Source organism: Mustela nivalis (assembly GCF_964662115.1).
Source record: "Mustela nivalis genome assembly, chromosome: 5".
In the NCBI taxonomy this organism is placed as follows: Eukaryota; Metazoa; Chordata; class Mammalia; order Carnivora; family Mustelidae; genus Mustela; species Mustela nivalis.
The window spans coordinates 47128346-47148783 of NC_139024.1; the positions used below are offsets into that span (position 1 = coordinate 47128346).

The 20438-nt window shown below is 39.4% G+C and overlaps 1 protein-coding gene across 2 annotated transcripts; it reads left to right on the forward strand.

Annotated features, from left to right (window-relative positions):
- Window positions 1–357: 357 nt before the first annotated feature.
- TENT5A (terminal nucleotidyltransferase 5A) lies at window positions 358–7356 on the forward strand. Of its 2 annotated transcripts, none has more exons than XM_082730696.1 (3): window positions 358–745; window positions 924–1470; window positions 2629–7356. In XM_082730696.1, the coding sequence occupies exons 1-3, from the start codon at window positions 726–728 to the stop codon at window positions 3403–3405; spliced, it is 1344 nt and encodes a 447-aa protein (XP_082586822.1). In that variant the 5' UTR covers window positions 358–725; the 3' UTR covers window positions 3406–7356. The 2 variants fall into 2 exon arrangements, with proteins under 2 accessions (XP_082586822.1, XP_082586823.1); XM_082730697.1 differs by having other exon boundaries at window positions 361–690.
- The last annotated feature ends 13082 nt before the right edge of the window (window positions 7357–20438 follow it).

The window sequence follows — 20438 nt, forward strand, 5'->3', positions numbered from 1 at the left end:
AAAAGGGAGGTCCTGAGGAGTCCCTTGAGCCCCATCATTAAGCTAAAACGACACCTTTAATCTGGAGAGAATTTTATGTTTGGCGACTTTCTGCAGTTGAGCGATTTCACCCGTGGCTCAGTTTTTAGGGCCACTTATAAGTCTTGAGGTATTTTAAGTGTCTTTTTGTTGGATGAAAAGGAAAAAAGAGGCTTGGAAGCGGAAGACCGTCTCTAAATTAAATATATGTGCAAACACACACACACATGCACAGACAAACACCTACTCGTCTCGCACTCTACGGGCCGCTCGGCCAGCCGCGCAGCACAGCCCGTTGGCCCGCGGGGCGGGGGGGCGGTGCCCTATGCAGATGAAGAGGGTGTGGCGAGCGAGCTGCGCCCGGGCCCCGGAAGCGCGGAAAGGCCCGGTATAAAAAAAGTACTGAAGACATTTCCCCCGCACAACTGCTAAAGCTCCAGAGACAGTAACGTGTGCTGCGGCGGCAGCTGGAGGCGCCACCTCCGGGACCACCGCAGCTGAGGCGACAGCGGCGCGGGCGGGGGCGAGGGGCGGGGGCGGCCAGCGCAGGCGGCGGGGTCTAGGAAGGACTAAGTCGCTCGCTGCTGCCGAGAGCGCACTCGCACTCCTAGAAGTGTTGCCGCCTCGCGTTTCCTCGCTCGCTGCGCTCCTCGAAGGGGCGGCCGCCTCCAGGTGACACAGACGGGACTCCCGCTTACGCTTTCCAGATGCATCAGAGATACTTTTGGTGCGGGGCTTCTCTGCGGGACGCGGGGCGCGGCTGGGAACTGTGGGGGTCTGGGGAGGGAGAGTCTCCGAGGAGCCCTCGAGCTTGCGGACGAACCGGGGAGGGGGCGCGCTCTTTACGGGCCCCAGTCCGCCGCGGCGCGTCCTCACCGCGCTCCTTACCTCCCTTTGGCTTTTAGGACTGACCAGGGCCAGGTGGCGTTCGGAGGGCACTTCATGGCGGAAGGCGAAGGGTACTTTGCCATGGCCGAGGACGAGCTAGCCGGCGGCGCTTACATCCCGTTGGGCGGCGACTTCGGCGGCGGCGGCGGCGACTTCGGCGGGCACTGCTTGGACTATTGCGAAAGCCCCACGGCGCACTGCAATGTGCTGACCTGGGAGCAAGTGCAGCGGCTGGACGGCATCCTGAGCGAGACCATCCCGATCCACGGGCGCGGCAACTTCCCCACGCTCGAGCTGCAGCCGAGCCTGATCGTGAAGGTGGTGCGGAGGCGCCTGGCCGAGAAGCGTATCGGCGTCCGCGACGTGCGCCTCAACGGCTCCGCGGCCAGCCACGTTCTGCACCAGGACAGCGGCCTGGGTTACAAGGACCTGGACCTCATCTTCTGCGCCGACCTGCGTGGAGAAGAGGAGTTTCAGACTGTGAAGGACGTCGTGCTGGACTGCCTGTTGGACTTCTTACCCGAAGGGGTGAACAAAGAGAAGATTACGCCACTCACGCTCAAGGTAAAGCCCCCCGAAATGGGCTCGGGGCCGCTCGCGGGGCAAGGCTGGGGTGCGGCGGGCCGAGGGGCGTCGGTTTGATGCCGTAGACCTGCGGCCGTGCTTTGGGTTTGGGCATGCTTCTATATTTGTTTGTTTGTTTTTTGTTTTTAAAAAATTGTTTAATGAGTCAACGAAGGTGCGTGGACTGTGTTGAGTGTTTTAAGTTCACTTGGTTCTTCAGCGCCACTACTCTTCTGCTTTCTCCTCTGTTCTCCCTTCTCTTTCGGGTATTTTGTTTGTTTTGTTTTGTTTTGTTTTTTCTTAATTCTGGCTTTTCTTGCTTGCGTCTTGTCCAGAGTGGATTCTGATTAAGTGGAAGAATGAAATGATGTGTATCGTTTTTTGAGTCATTTTATGGTTTAGCTTTTTGGAGAAAGAGCAGCCTGAATCAGGATCCAGTCAGTGGGCTTATTACCGTATTGAATAGTGTGATTAGGTTTCTCAGCTGCATGGCACTGACTCCATGTGTGAAGGATATATGTGGTTCTTCTCCTGGTTGACTCACGTGTGAAGGATATTGTGGGTACTCCCCCCCCCCCAACACACACACTTGGCTCAAAGCGTGTTTTATACAATTAAAATTGTCTAAGGAATCTGTCTCCCAGAATATCCTAATTTATTTAGTTCATACTGGATTGTAATTGCAGAGTACCCCTGGAGGGACAAGATTCTAATCTCATCAGTTGCCTCAGGGGAGGTGGAACTGGGTGAGGAGGGACAAGGGTGAGAAGCGGACCAACTTTCCACTGTGTGCCTTTCTGTCTTCTGAGTATTGTGTGGATATCGTGTGAATATTCTACCTATAAGACCATTTAAAAAAAAATAACATTTCAAAAGTCAGACAGGACAACAGAACGTCTTAGTAGTGTGCTATGTCTGCCAAAAGCCTCAAACTGTTACTTCTAGTCTCTTTCCCAGACGCTAAAACCACTCGTTAAATGCATTTTTTTTCTGTTTTCAGAGGACTGTTTGAGACTGTAGGTAGTGTTTTGCTGAAACTTGACAAAACAAAAGGGAAGGAACAAAATAACTATCAACTGTGAAGAAGATGTATTTGTTTATTTATTTATTATTTTTTCTAGGTTTGCTCATCTTCTTGTTTTATCTTTTAAATTGTAGGAAGCTTATGTGCAGAAAATGGTTAAAGTGTGCAATGACTCTGACCGATGGAGTCTTATATCCTTGTCAAACAACAGTGGCAAAAATGTGGAACTGAAATTTGTGGATTCTCTCCGGAGGCAGTTTGAATTTAGTGTAGATTCTTTTCAAATCAAATTAGACTCTCTTCTCCTCTTTTATGAATGTTCAGAGAACCCAATGACTGAAACATTTCACCCCACAATAATTGGTGAGAGCGTCTATGGTGATTTCCACGAAGCCTTTGATCACCTTTGTAACAAGATCATTGCCACCAGGAACCCGGAGGAAATCAGAGGGGGCGGCCTACTTAAGTACTGCAACCTATTAGTGAGGGGCTTTAGGCCCGCCTCTGATGAGATCAAGACCCTTCAGAGGTATATGTGTTCCAGGTTTTTCATCGACTTCTCAGACATTGGAGAGCAACAGAGAAAACTGGAGTCCTATTTGCAGAACCACTTCGTGGGATTGGAAGACCGCAAGTATGACTATCTCATGACCCTTCATGGAGTGGTGAATGAGAGTACAGTGTGCCTGATGGGACATGAAAGAAGACAGACTTTAAACCTTATCACAATGTTGGCTATTCGGGTGCTAGCTGACCAAAATGTCATCCCTAACGTGGCTAATGTCACTTGCTATTACCAGCCGGCCCCCTATGTAGCAGATGCCAACTTCAGCAATTACTACATTGCACAGGTCCAGCCAGTATTCACATGCCAGCAACAGACATACTCCACTTGGCTACCCTGCAATTAAGAATCATTTAAAAATGTCCTGAGGGGAAGCCATTTCAAACAGGATAGGGTAAATAAGTAAATAACAAAGGCTGAGTGACCCAGCCCCAATTAAAGATATGCTTTGTGCAATGAAGATCTGCTCCTGGTTTTAAGCTTGGCAAAGCTTGTGGATCTTTTCATAGGTATGGGAACATGATCTCAAAACATCCCTCCTTACCCACCAACCCTCTCATCTCTTCCTCCAACCTAGTTGGATTCTATCCTGAAACAAAAGAGACCTGTCATTCAAAACAACCAGGTTCTCCTAAAATAACAAGGGAAAAAAAATGCTTGATGACAATATGGGTTTGCAGTACCTGCTCCCATAGCTTTGCCATAGGAAAAAAAAAAAAAAGAGTTTCTTATAAGATGGAATTTAGAAAAGGGAAAATACAGAAAAAAGATCTTACCCCAACCTAATTATCAATTCAGAAGTTCAGATAGTAACAATAATGTAAAGAAAGGGACTCCAAAGTTGGGATTACTATCTGAGACTTGCAGCAAGTGCTGTCTGTCAAACTATCCTATTACGCTAACAGAAACAGCTTGCTCCAAATGAACAGTAGTAGGTTGGTGCAGTTCTCATAGCAAACAGCAGAACTTAATGACACAATCCATTATTTCCAGCTGTGTACATAGCCTGCATTTTTAAAATATGAAAATGCAAGCAAAAACAGCTATAGCAAAGAAAGTATGCTCAAGGACCAAAGATTTAACAGATAAAAATACCCAAGTAGAAGAGATATAATAGAATATATAAAGAGTTAACTATATTTGTTACACACCAATAAACATCAAAGTGCCTGTTGCCTTCTGAAAATTTGAAGTGGAAAAATTTTATGGTTTAATGATTATTTTATTTTATCAGGGACTCGAGGAAAATAAAACAACATATAAGCTTGTGAATGGTGGAGGAAATGCCCTATTTTTTCTTGGCAAATACTTGTATAAAGTTAACGTTGGTGTAATATTATTATAGGTACATGTGTATGTGTGTGTACATGATGTGCATATAGATATACATATTTGGGACATGTATATCTATATACACATAATACATTGACTATGGTCTAGAATAATGTAGCAAATAGAAAATGTTTAAATACTGTGTGCTTTTATGTTTTCAGCAGGATGACATGAGACGTGGGCATATTGCAGTGATGAGTTAAAACCCACATCTAAAAGATTAAAGCAAATGAAGGAGGAAAACAATTAATATATATGATAGGAAGAGCAGAGATTATACATTTTTAGTGAGTTTTTTTTTTCTTTTTTTTTGTGAGCCATAGAATTCTACAAATGGGAGAATATTTGTTTGGCAGAGCACTCTTTTTGTACTGAACTGCCATTTTGACAGTAGAAACCCTTTTATTTTGTGTAGTACTTGCATGCCTCCATGGTGTATAATCCAGTGGATAATGGAATAGTCCATTTAAATCTCTGACTGCTAATAAAATTTCTGGTGATTTGAACACTACTTATTAATATTTAAATGAATTTTTTAATGAATGCATTCTGCATTCCAGGACCACTAGAATTTAGTAAATGTGAAATGACCCTTTTTAAAGAGTATTTGCACAATTGCTTAAAATTTATATATGAGATATATATTATATATACAATTTTATAAATTCATGCCAATATGAAACACATTAGATCTGGTTGTCACACTGCATTTAAATACTTAGTACTGTACTTTAAATTCAGTCACTTTGCATTGAATCAGATCCAACTCTATTATCTCTTTCCCAAGAGACCAGTTAAATCTTTGTGAAATGAACTGGCATTACCATTTCAGTTCAGTGACGGCTAATTCTAAAACCGTTCCTTTTCCCAGCTCTGAATTCCTTTGGACACTGGTCTCTGAAAATGCGTTTGTTAAAAACAAAACTAACACATGCAAAACTTTCTTTGTATTGTGAAATAGCCACATAATTCCTACCAACTCTAGTGGATGACTGCTTAGTATGATAATTCCTCTGAAGAACCTACCAGATTTTTGTCATCAAATTCAAGAGGGACTGAGAAAGAAAATAGCATCATCCTATTGGCAGTGTCATTTGTTTGTTATCTAGGCATCACCCAGATGCTCAATTGTAGGGTTGATCTATCGGAAACTACCTTTGCACATCTTTCTTTGAAGCCTTAACATGAACTTGATGGGTTTGCTGTGGCAGCTTCCCTGTGAATTCTGTCTGAGCTGTAACAGCTACTGCACTGCCAGTCACTGTTTCCTAGGGAACTCTTTTCTCCCATGTTGGCTCATTCTCCCTCACTCCAGCCCTGGGTTTGAAAATTAATTGTGAATTTCCCGGAAATGATTCCATTTGCAGATTAAGCCTCATTCTTAACTATCAGAAGCCACATCTCCACCTGTTTACCTGTTTGGTGTTTCCTAAAAGAAAACCAAGAGAACACTTGGGAACATAGGAGCAGATGGAGATCTGCTTTCTTCCTTCTCATTCTCTTTGACAAGTGAGTTGTCCACTATATTAACAAGAATCTGGAGATCTCTGGCTCTGCCATAGCAACAATCTGCTGTTAATTTATGACACAGATTTTTGTTTAGGGCCTTATTTGAAAATATACTTTCCATTTTCTGAAGTATTTATGTTCTTTTCCTGCTTATTCCAGGGTTGGTAGCGTAGTTGGAAGTGCCAACACCTGGCATTCAGATAGAACAGGCTGTGCTCAAGACAACCTTCAGCAGTACTTTAAAACTTACATAATTTATTTCTCTTTTGTACGTACTATAGTCTTGTGCATATGTAGTTGAACAAACAGTGGAATATATGTCTCTCTTTGTGGATGTGTAACCTAAAAGTTTGAATGTCTGGTGAGAGAGAGCCGTGTGTATAAGAGAAAAGAACAGCTCTCAACTCCTGATTAGTGCCTGTGATTTGCTTGCTTTTGTGTTTATCTGGCCTAGCGTGATGTTAACTTTAAAGCAGGAAGAAGTTTTATCTTCTGGAGGCGCTTCTCACCTGTCTAGTTTGGCATGTCAGAGAACATTTGACCTGTGACAGTGCCCTTTAAAAAAGTTGATATGCAGTAAATCTGGTTGCCTCAAGGAGTCCTACATTAAGATGGACTTTTTCCTTCTTGAATTGTGATCAAGTAGCTGCTCCCTTCGGTAGTGGGTGGACTATTTTAATGTGGCTCCAAATGATCCTAGGATGGAAGAATATCTGTAAGCCAAGCCATGGAAGAAACTTAAAAAAAAAAAAAAAAAAAAAAAGTGAATATCCTATTTTTGCCACCCCTTTCTGTTAGCTTATCGTTGGTTGCTTTACTGTGCATAAAGTTGTTTTCAATACAGTGCTTGTCAAATAAATATTGTGAACTATTTTGTAAATGAAATGTAATATGTTGAAAGTTGTCAGCAGTTCAAAAATAAGCTTTTTCTGTTGTTTAAAGACAGTGTATTACATGAAACCAAAAACTGAAAAAAAAAATCGTATATAGCACCTATTTAAATATAATCTTTCTTTAAGATTTCTCATAGCATAGCCTTTTCAGTGCCAAGAAAGCATCTCTATGTAATATTTTGTTGTAATAATGGCTTGCTAACAAAATACATGGAAAAAATACAAAGTTGGAAGATGTCAAGGTAACTTGGCAAAATTTGCTGCAAAGACTTGCAGAATGGAGAAGGCTCTGCCCACTGGCTCTCTTTCTCTCTTCAACCTCTCTACAACCGTTGCCTGCTCTGAGATGTCCTATTGCAGCAAACTGCACCTTGGGTCACTCTTTTGGAATTTTTGACTTTAGACTGTGTCACAGGCAGAAAAGGAGTTGATGGAGAATGAACTTTTTAAAAACTGACATGTTTGAATCAGTGCTGGAGGGAACAGATTGTGAATTTTGTTTACAGCATCCAATATTTGGATTTTTTTTTTTCTTGTAAATAAAAAGAAGTTATTTTTTTCTATTGAGTTGTGTCTTTTATCTTTGGCGTCTGTTCTGGCTAAAGACTGTGTCCTCTGAATCCCAGCTTGAGTCCATGAGAAAAGACAAGACAATATTTGGGGAAAAAATAGCCTTCGCAAATTTTTAATTACAGTAACATTAAAATGTTCAGCTTTCAGCCAGCCTATCTCTCACTAGCTCAATTAGCTCCAAAACAGTCTAGCTAGTGAGTGCCAAATTTTTTTAACTGGGTCTGAACTTAGTGTTAACTAACCCGGAAGTCAGACAAGTTTTCAACCATCAGTAGAGACTCACAGCTCTGGATTACAGGGCTCCAGTAACCTTAAAAGGGCCTTGGTTTTCATGAGTAGCCCAAGTGCTGTGATAAAGTCATCAGTGGTTGTTTATGGTTTTAGGCTCTATAATATTGTCCAGAAGTGTTTACATTCTGAATTGAGAGAAGGGGAATAAGAATTGGAAGCTGGTAATTGGAAGGGGAAGTGAAAGGAAGAGCAATCATAGGATCTAATAAGTTAAGTTTGAGTGCATGTGAGTGTTGGGTGCCAAAAAACCGCCCCTTTGATACTCAACATACTCTCGCCAGTTTGGATCACCAGGGACATATGTTTATTTATTAATTTTTTTTTCTTCATGTAATTTTGGAGATTTTCTCCATTAGTAGCATGAGAATTTGGTAAGCCTGGGCTATTATAGGACATACTTGTGATTTTTAAAGCCATTTAAAGTCCTGATGTTGGATAAATGCATGCTTGCACTGCATCTATGAACGAGCCACTCCTGGTATTAAAATTCAGTTTTAATATATTTCATTAAAAATACAAGGCAGTTGTTTGATTTGATAATGTGTCATTCTCTTTGTTTCAACCTCTTCATCCTTCTGTAACTCGTCTCTCACATGTCTGTGGTCATCATATAATTCTTTCTAAGCAAGGGTTGAATAAGGACAGTGCATATTAAGCTTTTCCTAGACTTAGATACACCCTGCTATTTCTAGTTGAATTACCAGGCTGCACCTAGCTAAGCCTGGGTAGAAGTAACCCACCCTTTTTTTTCCTTAGGAAGCTCATTCTTCAACCATTTTGTTCCTTTCAGAAGAAAAACAAAAATTAATACCCAAAAAAGCAAAAAAAAACAAGGAAATTAAAATCAGCCCTTTATACATATGAAGTAAAATAAGAACTGTTAAAATCATCAAATACTTCAGAAATTTAACTAATTTCCTTTTTGAACCAAGTTTGGAATAAACGATACGAATGTTCTTCAGTCTAATGCCAATTACATTCAGTTAGGAGGTGAAGAAGAGAAAATGATTTTAAAATGACAGTGGCTTTCACCTATCAAGGCCCAGTTTTTGCCTTCTAATGCTGTGCTCCAAAAAAGAACTGAGTCTCCTTGGACAAATCTAGGGCTGGGGCAGGGAAGATACCAAAGGAAGCTGGAGAATCCATCTTGCAGTTCCAGAAAGCAATGATGTGCTTAAAAAAAAAAAAAATTAAAAACCACAATGATGCAGGGCATGTCAAAACAGCACAAGAGCCAACTGAAGAGTTTTAGTGGCCAAAACTGGAACAATTTGACGAACAAAATAAATAAGTAATATTGGATTATAACCCAAAGTATAAAATATCCATGCATTCACAGAGACAAGTAGATGATTGAATGGATAAATGGGGCAAAAAGACAAGTATCCTGTGCAGAATTCTAAATAATCTGTGTAGATACTGCCCCCTCAAGGAGATGGAACTTAAAGCCCTCCTCTTAAGTGAGGCTGTACATAGTGATTTTCCTGCAAAGTGTACATTTTGGAAAAAGATGAAGATACTGTGCTTTGCTATGTAAATGGCACTTCATCTCTGGTCTTCCTCCCCAAAAACCCATAACTTCTGTCTAATTATGAGAAAAGCATCAGAGAAATATAAGATATATCAGAGAAATATAAGTATTCCATAATATATCAGACTAGTACTCTTTAAATCATCAAAACAAGGAAAATCTGAAAACTCCCAAAGCCAGGAGAAGACAGACATGGCAACTAAATGTAATGTGGTATTCTGGAGGGGATCCTGGGACAGAAAAGGACATTAGGTAAAACCTAAGGAAATTTGAATAAAGCATTATTAAAATAATAATGTTTCAATATCAGTTTATTAGGTCTGACAACTGTATCACAAGACATTAGCAATGGGGAAAGTGGGTGTTGGATGTGGGGAATTCTGTACTATCTTCACAAATCTGTAAACCTAAAACTATTTTCAAAAGTTTATTGAAAAATGAAGATGGAGTAGGCCCTTCCTTGCTATTTCTTGAGAAGTGACTCCATTTGGAAAAATAATTGTGAATAGTGAATTTTACTATTTTAATGTCTTCTGCACTTAAGAGTGTTAGGAGAGCATGTGAAGGAGTGAAAGTAAAGTGACATTTTTTTTTTAATTTTTAAAGATTTTATTTATGTATTTGACAGACAGAGATCACAAGTAGGCAGAGAGGCAGGCAGAGAGAGAGGAGGAAGCAAGCTCTGCTGAGCAGAGAGCCCAATGCGGGGCTCGATCCCAGGACCCTGATATCGTGACCTGAGCCGAAGACAGAGAACCCACTGAGCCACTCAGGTGCCCCAACATGTTTTGCTTCAAAGTTTTAGAGAAGCTTTATCTACAAGTTTTAGAGAAAAGGAAGAAGTTCAAGAGAGATTTTTTATAGGCTGTGTTTTCTTGTAGAATAGTAGGAGGAATTCCTATTCCACTCTAGTTTTAAGGAAGACCAATACTAAATACAGCTACAAATGACTGTGTAGATATTTATAAACATGGAGATCTAAAATGAGCAAGGGGCTAAACTTTCACAGCTCAAATATATGGAAGACCCTGGAAAGCTGGTTAGCAACTCTTTGCAAGGGAGTAAATTGATAATTGATATGGATTATTATTTAATATAACCACTTTCAAAATGTATCTGCTTACCTAAGCTTTTCTTTCAGCCTCTCAAATTTTCTTAAATGTACTGGGACACCTGTTTTTTAATTTACTTTCTCAATTCAATCACTGTTATTAGAAATGGTTAAAAATACAGTTTTAAAAAATAGACACCTTTAGTAATTAAAAATGTTAATTCCAGCTTAGTTAGGACAAGGCCTGTGCTTTCTTGCTTAGGGACATGGATCACCCTGAATAGGAATTTATGAGTATGGGGCTAAGTTATTTCTAACCTCCATAATGGAAACTTCCCTTCAGGATCCCCTTCTGAAACTATTGATTTTCCAGCACAGTGTGTACTTATCAGTAATGCCAAGATTTTGTGGCATCATCTGGGCATGTCATTAGAAAACGGCTGAAACCTTATTCTTTTATTTATTTTTTCTTTCAGCAAAATTCAACATAAGAAATTGTACTAGGCACTATGGGCAGTGTCATTCTATGCATTAATCCCAAATTGCATATGCTCTGGAGTTTCTTCTTCCATATCTTTTTAAGTAAAGTGAAGATGAACATAGTTCATATCCTTTTCATTTTAAAAGGGAATAATTAAGAACTATTAAAATGCCTGTATTTTAGAGTTCAGTTATCAGAGAAAAGAGAAATTCAATCAGGTTCAAGGCCTAATGGCTGAAAATACAGTTGCCACATTTTGTAAGTAAAAATACAGGACACATAAATTCAGAGAAGCAATGAAAAATATTTTAGTTGTGTTCCATGCAATATTTTGGACATATACTAAACTTACCTGCATTTATCTGAAATTCAAATTTACGTGGGAGTCTCATATTTTATCAGGCAACTCTTACAGTCTATATAAAATTACAAAAATCTGAAAAATTTTCTACTACAGTTTGAGTCAAGGACATTTTACATCTTAATATCTAACTTTATGGACCATTAAATACTGCATCCTTAGAGCAGCCATAGCAGCAGACCCTTTGAGACATGGTTCATCCATTAAGTATTTGCAGAATACCTTTTGTGTGTTTAGCCTTGTACTGGATCCTGAGACCCCAGAAGAAGTGAAAGACCTGGTCTATTGCCCTTTAGAAGGCTAGATTACACCTGCAAGTAGAGCTTACTTGCTGAAAATTAATTTTTCAGCTACCCTGGGGTTAATTACTCACAAGGCTTAGCTCTGCATGGGGCACTGTGGACTAATGGAGAGTCAAGATGAAGGTAATAGTCCTTGAAATGTGCCTTTTCGGGAGGTCAGAGGGCTGAATTTCCCACAGGTAGCCCCAGTATAGACAGGCACTGGCTATTTATTTGCTTTGCAGCAAAGGATAAGCATAGATTTTTGCAATTTCTGCTGAGGGAAGTACAAATTCTCCCCATAATTCTGGGCACTTGCATTCTCTTTTCAAAACTACTGCAAAAATCTTTAGGATCTAACTAGAAGGCACCTTGAAATTTTATTGCCCTATCATCCTGTTTGCTGCAGCACATTAAAATTCCCTTGAATGTTTCTTACGTAACCACTTTTGGTTAACTGTCATCTTGAAGTGTTATAATTTATTTTTTCCTGCTTTTTCCAGAGCGGTGACAGTCCCTTTCTCTGATGCTTGAAATGCACCAAAACCACCTCGCACCCTAGATTTCAGCCCCTCCACATTTGTGTAAAACCAGTTGCACTTTCATTCAGAGTACTTATTCAGTCAGAATAGAGCTCTTATTTAAAGAACATTTATAACTGTCACTGATTGTTTATTGTTGTTGTTGTTGTTCTTGTTATTTCTGTTGTTGAAATGTTACTACCTCAGATTTTCCCTGATCTTCTACTTGAAAATAGAATTTCCCCTCCAATGTTTTTACCAAGTTATTCTCTAGAGTCTTTATACTAATTTTAGATGTATATTACCATTACACTTGTCACTACCTGAAACTGTATTATAAACTAATTAATTTATTTATGGTTTATTTCTCACTATAGAAAAAAATTCCACAAAGGCTAAGAGTTTGTCTAATTACTACTGTGTTCTTTGTGTCTAAAATAGTGCCAGCTACATGGGAAATACTTGTTAAATTTTGGTGAGTGAATGAATGAATGAGTCCCATTTGGTTCCAGGTGAACAGTTACACGAAATATCTAATGGGGAAGATGTTAAGAACTTGTAGAAAGAGTGAAGAGTATCCAGGAGTGCTATGAAAATAAGAATAGGATCTCGGAGACTGCTTGTTCTTTGAAAGGGCGCAAATGAGAACCCAGGCGGAGAAATTCCCATCTTGAAGCAAGTTAGAAGCATGAAACAATAGGAGAGATGGTTTCACGGGCATTCTCAGGGCAGGAGTATTCACCTCTCCTTGGCTGCTGAGTTTGAGACTGTTGAGAACAGTGGGCCACTGGTGCCCATAGCATTTCTGTGGCACTGGCCCTTAAGGACAATAACAGGATGGTAATCTTCTAGCACCAAGGGTCTGTTCTCTTTGTCCAAATCAAACCTAGCAGTGTTGTAAATTGAGAACTACAGTTGTCGTGGGTAATGACTGCACCCTTTTTCATCATGTGCTACATTTCAGAAGTAGGGAATCCCTGAGAGAAATTTTCAGGACCATGGGCACCAAGACTGAGGTCTGTCTCATATTTTAAGTGATGGTCAGGGGCCATTAGGAGGGAAATTTGCTATCTGAAGAAGGCAAAATTGTAAAAGCCAGTCTGTTCATCAGCCTTTTCTAAAAACAGACAATCAGCATTTCCACTGGTGTCCTTAGCTGGTCAAGCGTCACAGAACAGTTTTGCCCTGGGGCATTATACCTGCTGTGATCATTTGTTGTTGATTTTTCAGGAGTGTCCCAATTTCAGAGTGCTGCCCTGTTGTTGCATATGGTCACAATACGCCTTCTGATATAGCTATCATTTTATAAATACTGAACAAGTTAGATGTCTCGTGATACAAGGATCTCAAACTTTAAAAAATCATTTACAAGTTAATTTCAAAATTTAATTATTGCCACTTGTATACATTAAAACTGACTTGAATTCTCTGGATCCTTTCCTAAGCCCCAATCCACTTAATCCATGGTGATTCACATGAAGAAGGAGGTTAGTTAGGGGGGTTAATCAAGAAAAAATGAAACAGGGGCGCCTGCGTGGCTCAGTGGGTTAAGCCGCTGCCTTCAGCTCAGGTCATGATCTCAGAGTCCTGGCAGGGAGCCTGCTTCCTCCTCTCTCTCTGCCTGCCTCTCTGCCTGCTTGTGATCTCTCTCTGTCAAATAAATAAATAAAATCTTTAAAAAAAAAAAAAGAAAATGAAACAGTATGATACATTTCATAAAAAGTACTAAACAGTTCATTAAAAAAAAACTCTATTAAAAAGGTAATTTGGGAGATTCTGATACAACTTAAGGTTTTAAGGCCTCTTGAAGAAATCTATAAAAGAGGAGCATAGAAACAAATATGTTTTCTTTACTTCTAGAAAATGGACCAGAGTGTGTGCATATAAGGAGAAATCCTCATCCCTCCCCCAACCCACAGTGCAGTCTATTCAGGCAACCTAGAAGAAGGGACATGATATTTGCTGAGTTTTTACTCTGGGTCGGGATGCTTAGCACTTTACATACCTCATCCTCCTTAATCACCAAACACCATAATGGGTCACTGTTATTTTCCCTGCTTTACCAAGTAGGAAATGGACTCTAGGAGGGATGAGGTACTAGCTAACCAACTGGAAAGGAGAAGAGGGAGAGAGGTTTCCAAAGCAAATCTTGAATGTTGAATGTTTTGTTTTCTTCTTCTAATCTTCCCAAACTCTCCATTTGTCACACTTAGCTGTGGATTGTCAGGGCTGCTGTTTCTCTCAATCCTCTATACTTAAGAGCAGGAGGAAGGATGAGCAATGGCAGTCCAGCTGAGACCCTGTGACCCCTAAGAGAAAGAGTGATTACAGGATGTGAATTGTTCCCTATAGCAGGCCTTCCTTATGATGTGTAAAGTCAGTAATACACGTTCAATTTGATAAACTAATTATATTTTCCATTTAATCATCACAATTCGTTAAAAAATGTATCATGATCATCTCCTATTTCAGCTAAGAAAATGAGAGCTAGAGAGATGGAGCTTGCATGTAAGCCATAAAGGCCTTTCGAACTCATTCAGAGATTACACAGAGAGTCTATTTCTGCTGGAGACATACAAGGCAAATTGGTCTTCAGGCCCTTCTACAACTCTTTCCTTTCAACCATCTATCCAAAATGCAGGTGCAACATAGCAACACAGCAGGTAGAAGGTTCAAGAAGAGCATCAGAGCTTTTCTTCTAGGATAAGATCATGTAAATTGCCTATTGTGAGTGGATTACCTTATGAAAAATAAGCATGATTTAAATTTTCAGTTGGCAGAACTCAGTAAACTACTTCAATGCTGTCAAAGCTGTTTTATGTATATCCTATTACAGAGAATAGGCCACTTAATCTTTAAAAAGTGATCAGTTAGCCTGGCCTACGTCACTTCTTACCGACAACACATGCTACCAGCTGGTTGCTTTTGAATCTTTTTTTTTTTTTTAAGATGTCTGAAAGGAAAGGCAAAGTGTAATGAGACATGCTAACCTCTTACAAAACTCTGAATATCAAATTTCTGTTAACTCCTGAAATGTTCATTAGTCTTCTTGTGGTGTGGTCTAATCACACCTGTTCAGTTATGCCACCCCAAGCATATTCCTTAACGTTTTTCTCCTAGTTTGGGACTTCTGCTCTGTGATGTCATAAGCCTTTCTCAATATATAACGTCGTCAAGACTTTTTGTCACTTGGTAAAAATACTTCAGAGTCATTGTGGGGGAGTATAAGATTAGATCTGTGGAGCTGATCCTAGTTCTGTACTAGTACTAATTGATGGACTTCTAAAATGGTATTTAAGGCAACACATGCATACCTAAGTCCCATTCTTAACAATTTTTATTTAGACGGCCTCAAGGGAGGCAAGGATGTTATATAATTCTTATAAAGAATTATACAGCTCTGCTCAGAACCCCTGCTTGGCAGATACTAATAGTGTCTAATCTATGTCATTTATCCTAGGCCCTCTAGAAAGCAGAATCTGATGTGGTGATTATGATCCTAATGGTTTATTTTCCAGATAATGATCACAGGATGTTGAGGTAATGAACGCAATGTGTCACCATGTTGACTATGGCATCACAGAGTGCCACAGAGCAACACGAAAGGTAAATCTGTAGGCATGTTCAACAAACAGGAGAGATTTCTCCAGAAGGTCTTCAAGAAAGCTCTGTACTTTGGAGTAGCACACAGGATAGAGAATGGAAGAGAAATTTATCTGCCTGGTTTCTTTGTCTCCATTTTTCTATTAGTCAAGGTTCATTCCTTGGGGAACTACCTCTTTGACATTTCCAGTTGCCTTATTTGGCCCTAAGTGGATGTGCAGGAGGACAGGTCTCTCTCATGTCCTCCACGTTGTTGCTTCATTCAATTCCAGAGCTGGCGTGGATCTGGCAATAAGTGGGGTGATGACTCAGAAATACAGGAAGAAGGTGGTCAACCTTCTGCGTCCTACAACAGCACAACAACAGCAGTGTTGTCCCTGGAGTACGGAAGAGACTGTTGAGGAGTTATTTCAGCATGCCAAGAAGACAGAGTCAGATTTAAAGAGGGAGTGGAAGATTGGGAGGATGGCAGCCACACAGAAGATACCAAGAAAAGGGAAATTAGTGTCAACTATTCTTGACTGGCACTTGACATCTCTCCCCCTCTTTCTGCATTTCCCTCTGTATCCTAGGAACTGGAAAGCAAAACAAAACAAAATAAAACAAACCCTCCATTTACTAGGCTCTCTTGCAGGTAGGGGTCTGAGTGCATTACAGGTTTTGCCAGTAGGAGACACTTGCATGAGACATGGTAGAGAGGCCTTTCTTATGTCACTATGGTGCCCCCAAGAAAGTTCCTCTAGATGTGTATACTGGTTGCAGCACTAGTGTTTTTGAGTTCTAGATTGCAGGTATGGGTTGCGTGATTTCAAGAGTCAGCGTCCAGTAGGGTCCTCTGACTTCTTCAACCCTTCCAAAGATTTTGTAAGCACCCTCTTTCAGCATTTAAACCCTTTATGATGGAAATATCGGAAGCAGTTTCCATTCCCTGTAATGCAGTTAGAAGCACCAAGAGCAAAGCAGGCTCTGTGGAAGCCTGCTGCACTGAGCCTCATGTGCTGCTCCTTATCTCTGTCTGTCCTCAACCCAGGAATGGGAAAGGTCAGCAGCAGCAAGACTGGTTGAAATAGCACAGACCACGTGGTCAAGCTTTTGGGTTTGAATTCTGGTCCCACCGCTCACAACTTATTTAACCTTACACATGGTATTTGGATTTTTGTTTTCTCAATGTAAAAATGGACTAATGCTCAATAATATAATAATTTAGATTCTTTGTTACACAGACTTAATGAGACAATGGGTATAAAAGTTCTTTTTGACAGCTACACTATGTTTTAAACTGGAAAACTATAAAGTATCAGTACTTCAAGTAGTGCATGTTGTGTGTTGTCCCTGGGACTGTAATAAGCCTACTCAGTCACAGATGTAAGAGCAGTTTGCTCACCATTATATCCCCAGCTCCTAATACAAAACTTGACATACAGAAGATGCTTGGTAAGTGTTTATGGAATGAGTGAATGACAGATATCCAACAGCTTATATCCAGACTATAATTTGCAGGTGGGAAAGTAATAAGAGAGCAGTATTTGGTCTCACTCATGACTTACCAACACTGCACACTTTAAGGTTGGTACAAAGCATTTAAGGAACTCATTGATCAACTCCTGCCCTCTTTTGGTTGGTGATCTAATAAGGTATTTGGGATTTTTTTTTTTTTAAGATTTTATTTATTTATTTCAAAGACAGAGATAGGCAGAGAGGCAGGCAGAGAGAGAGGAGGAAGCAGGCTTCCTGCTGAGCAGGGAGTCAGATGCAGGGCTTGACCCCCAAGACCCTGGGATCATGACCTGAGCTGAAGGGAGACGCTTTAACCCACTGAGCCACCCAGGCATCTCAGGTATTTGGGAATTTTAAGTGCATTTCCTTCAAATGATGTTTGAAGCACTCCTCAAAATATAGAAGGGTTTTTGCTTATTTGTTTGCTTGTTTTTTACCAAATCTTATTGATGCAATGAAAATACAGTTGTTAGGAACAAGTGAAGAATGTGTAAATATAAGCTCTTTCTCACTTGTCTGTCTCATAAAGTGGTAGTGTGCAGAAAATCGCAATTTTCCATATATCATAATCACCCATGGACCTTCTTAAAGAACCTGCTTTCCTTGAAAGTCTCTATTTCTACCAAGTTCTTTGGATGATTTTGAGGCCTGAAGAAGTTTGGGAACCACTAATATGATGGTTTTATTTATTTACTTTTTTTCTTTTTCAAAGATTTTATCTATTTATTTGACAGACAGAGATCACGAGTAGGCAAAGAGGCAGAGGGGGAAGCATGCTCCCCGCTGAGCAGAGAGCCCAAGGTGGGGCTCGATCCCAGGACTTGAGATCATGACCTGAGCTGAAGGCAGAGCCCCAACCCACTGAGCCATCCAGGTACCCCAATATGGTGGTTTTAAATGTTTTGTCTAGTGAGAAAACATTTTAACATTATCACAAATGTGTTGTTCTATGATACTTTCACAAAACTGTTTTGAAACTTACTACTGGAAATCTTATTTCCTGTTCTATTTGATTCTGTTGTATTTAATTTTTGTAAAATTCTGGTTATGATCCACCAAATGGATCCCGTAAATCATGTGTGTAACCACCTATAGTTTGAAAAATATTGGCATAAAACATATTACAACTAGAATTAAGAACTATCGCTTCTTTTTAGAAATATGTTTGATATACAACATTTTATTAGTTCCAGGTATACAGCATAGTGATTCAACAATTCTATACATTAAGCTATGCTCACCGTAAATGTAGTTAACATTTGTCACCATATAATGTTATTACATATTATTGACTATATCCTCCATGCTATACTTTTTATCCTCATGACTTATTTGTTTTATAAATGGAAGTTTGTACCTCTTAAACCCTTTCACTTATTTTGCCCTTCTTCCCAACCCCCTACCGTCTGGCCGCAACCAGTTTATTCTCTATATTCATGATTCTGTTTGTGTTGTTTGTTCATTTGTTTTTTTAGATTCTATCTATAATTGAAATCATATGGTATTTTTCTTTCTGTCTGACTTGTTTCATTTAGCCTAATACTGTCTAGGTCCATCCATGTTACAAATGGCAAGACCTCATTTTTCACGGCCCAGTAATATCCATTGTGTGTATAAATGTGTGTGTGTGTGTGTGTGTGTGTGTGTGTGTGTGTGTGTGTATAAATAACAGCTTTGTTATCCATCTGTTGATGGGCACTTAGGCTGTTTCCATATCTTGTCTACTGTAAATAATACTGCAATAAACACAGGGACACTATATCTTCCTGAATTAGTGTTTTCATTTTCTTTGTGTTAATACCCAATAGTAGAATTACTGGATCATATGGTATTTCTATTTTTAATTTTTTGAGGACCTTTCATACTATCTATTTTCCACAGTGGTTGCACCAGTTTACATTCCCATCAGTAGTGTATAAAAGTTTCCTTTTCTCCACATGCTCACCAATACTTTTGAATTCTTGTCTTTTTGATATTAGGCATTCTGACAGGTATCAGGTAATATCTCATTGTGGTTTTGATTTGCATTTACCTGATGAACAGTGATGTTGAGCATCTTTTTATGTGTCTGTTGGACATTTGTTACCTTCCTTGGAAAAATATCTATGTGGATCCCCTATTTTTAACTGGATTATTTTTTGGTGTTAAGTTGTATGAGTTCTTCAAATAGTTCAGATATTAACCCCTTATGAGACATATCATTTGCAAATGTCTTCTCCCATTCAGCAGGTTGGATTTTGTTTTGTTGATGGTTTTCCTCATTGTGCAAAAGCTTTTTTATCATGGCATAGTTTTAGTGGTTTATTTCGGTTTGAAAAATTTGCTAAGGCCAATGTCCAAGAGGTCACTGCCCATGTTTTCTTTAGGAATTTCATGGTTTCAGGTCTCATGTTTAGATCTTTAATCTATTTTGAGTTTATTTCTGTGCATGGTGTAAAAAAATGGTCCAGTTTTATTCTTTTGCATGCAGCTGTCCAGTTTTCTGAGCACCATTTATTGAAGAGACTATCTTTTCCTCACTATATATTTTTTCCTCCTTTGCCATAGATTAATTGACCATATAAGCATGGGTTTATTTCTGGCCTCTCTATCCTGTTCCTGATCCATGATATTTGTGCCTATTTTTATGCCTATACCATACTACTTTGAGTACTGTAGCTTCGTAGTATATTGTGAAATCTGGGATTGTGATACCCCCAGCTTTATTCTTCCTTTTCAAGATTGCTATGCCTATTCAAGGTCTTTTTTGGCTCCATACAAATTTTAGGATTACTTATATCAGTATACTACTGATCTTTTGATAGGAATTGCATTGAATTTGTATATTACTTTGGGTAGTGTGGATATTTTGTCAATATTAATTCTTCCAATCCATGAACATGGCATAGCTTTCTATTTGTTTGTGCCATCTTCAATTTCTTTCAAAAATGTCTTGTGGTTCCCAAAGTACAAGTTTTTTCACCTCTTGGATTATAACTATTCTTAGGTATTTTAATCCTTTGGTACAATTGTAATTGGGATTGTTTTCTTACTTTTCTTTCTGTTACTACCTTATTAGTATAGAAATGCAATGGATTTTTTTATATTAGTTTTGTATCCTCCAATATTACTGAACTCATTTATTGCTTCTAACAAATTGTTGGTGGAGTCTCTAGGGTTTTCTATATTGTATTATGTCATCTGCAAATAGTGACAGTTTTGCTTCTATTTTACCAGTTTGGATGTTTTTATTTCTTTTTCTTGTCTTATTGCTGTATCTAGGACTTTTAGTACTATGTAGCATAAAAGTGGCAAGTGGCAAGAGTGGACATCTTTGTCTTGTTCCATAACTCAGAAGAAAGACTTTCAGCTTTTCCCCATTTCATATAATGTTAGCTGTGGGTTTTTCATATATGGCCTTTATTATGTTGAGGTTGTCTCCTATATATCCACTTTGTTGAGAGTTTTTATCATGT

What these genes read in the sequence shown, in the direction of transcription:
- TENT5A (XM_082730696.1), top strand. Translation starts at nt 726, where the DNA reads ATGCATCAGAGATACTTTTG. An exon ending in ATGCATCAGAGATACTTTTG is followed by an intron (nt 746 to 923) that starts GTGCGGGGCTTC and finishes TTTGGCTTTTAG; the next exon opens with GACTGACCAGGGCCAGGTGG. An exon ending in TTACGCCACTCACGCTCAAG is followed by an intron (nt 1,471 to 2,628) that starts GTAAAGCCCCCC and finishes TTTAAATTGTAG; the next exon opens with GAAGCTTATGTGCAGAAAAT.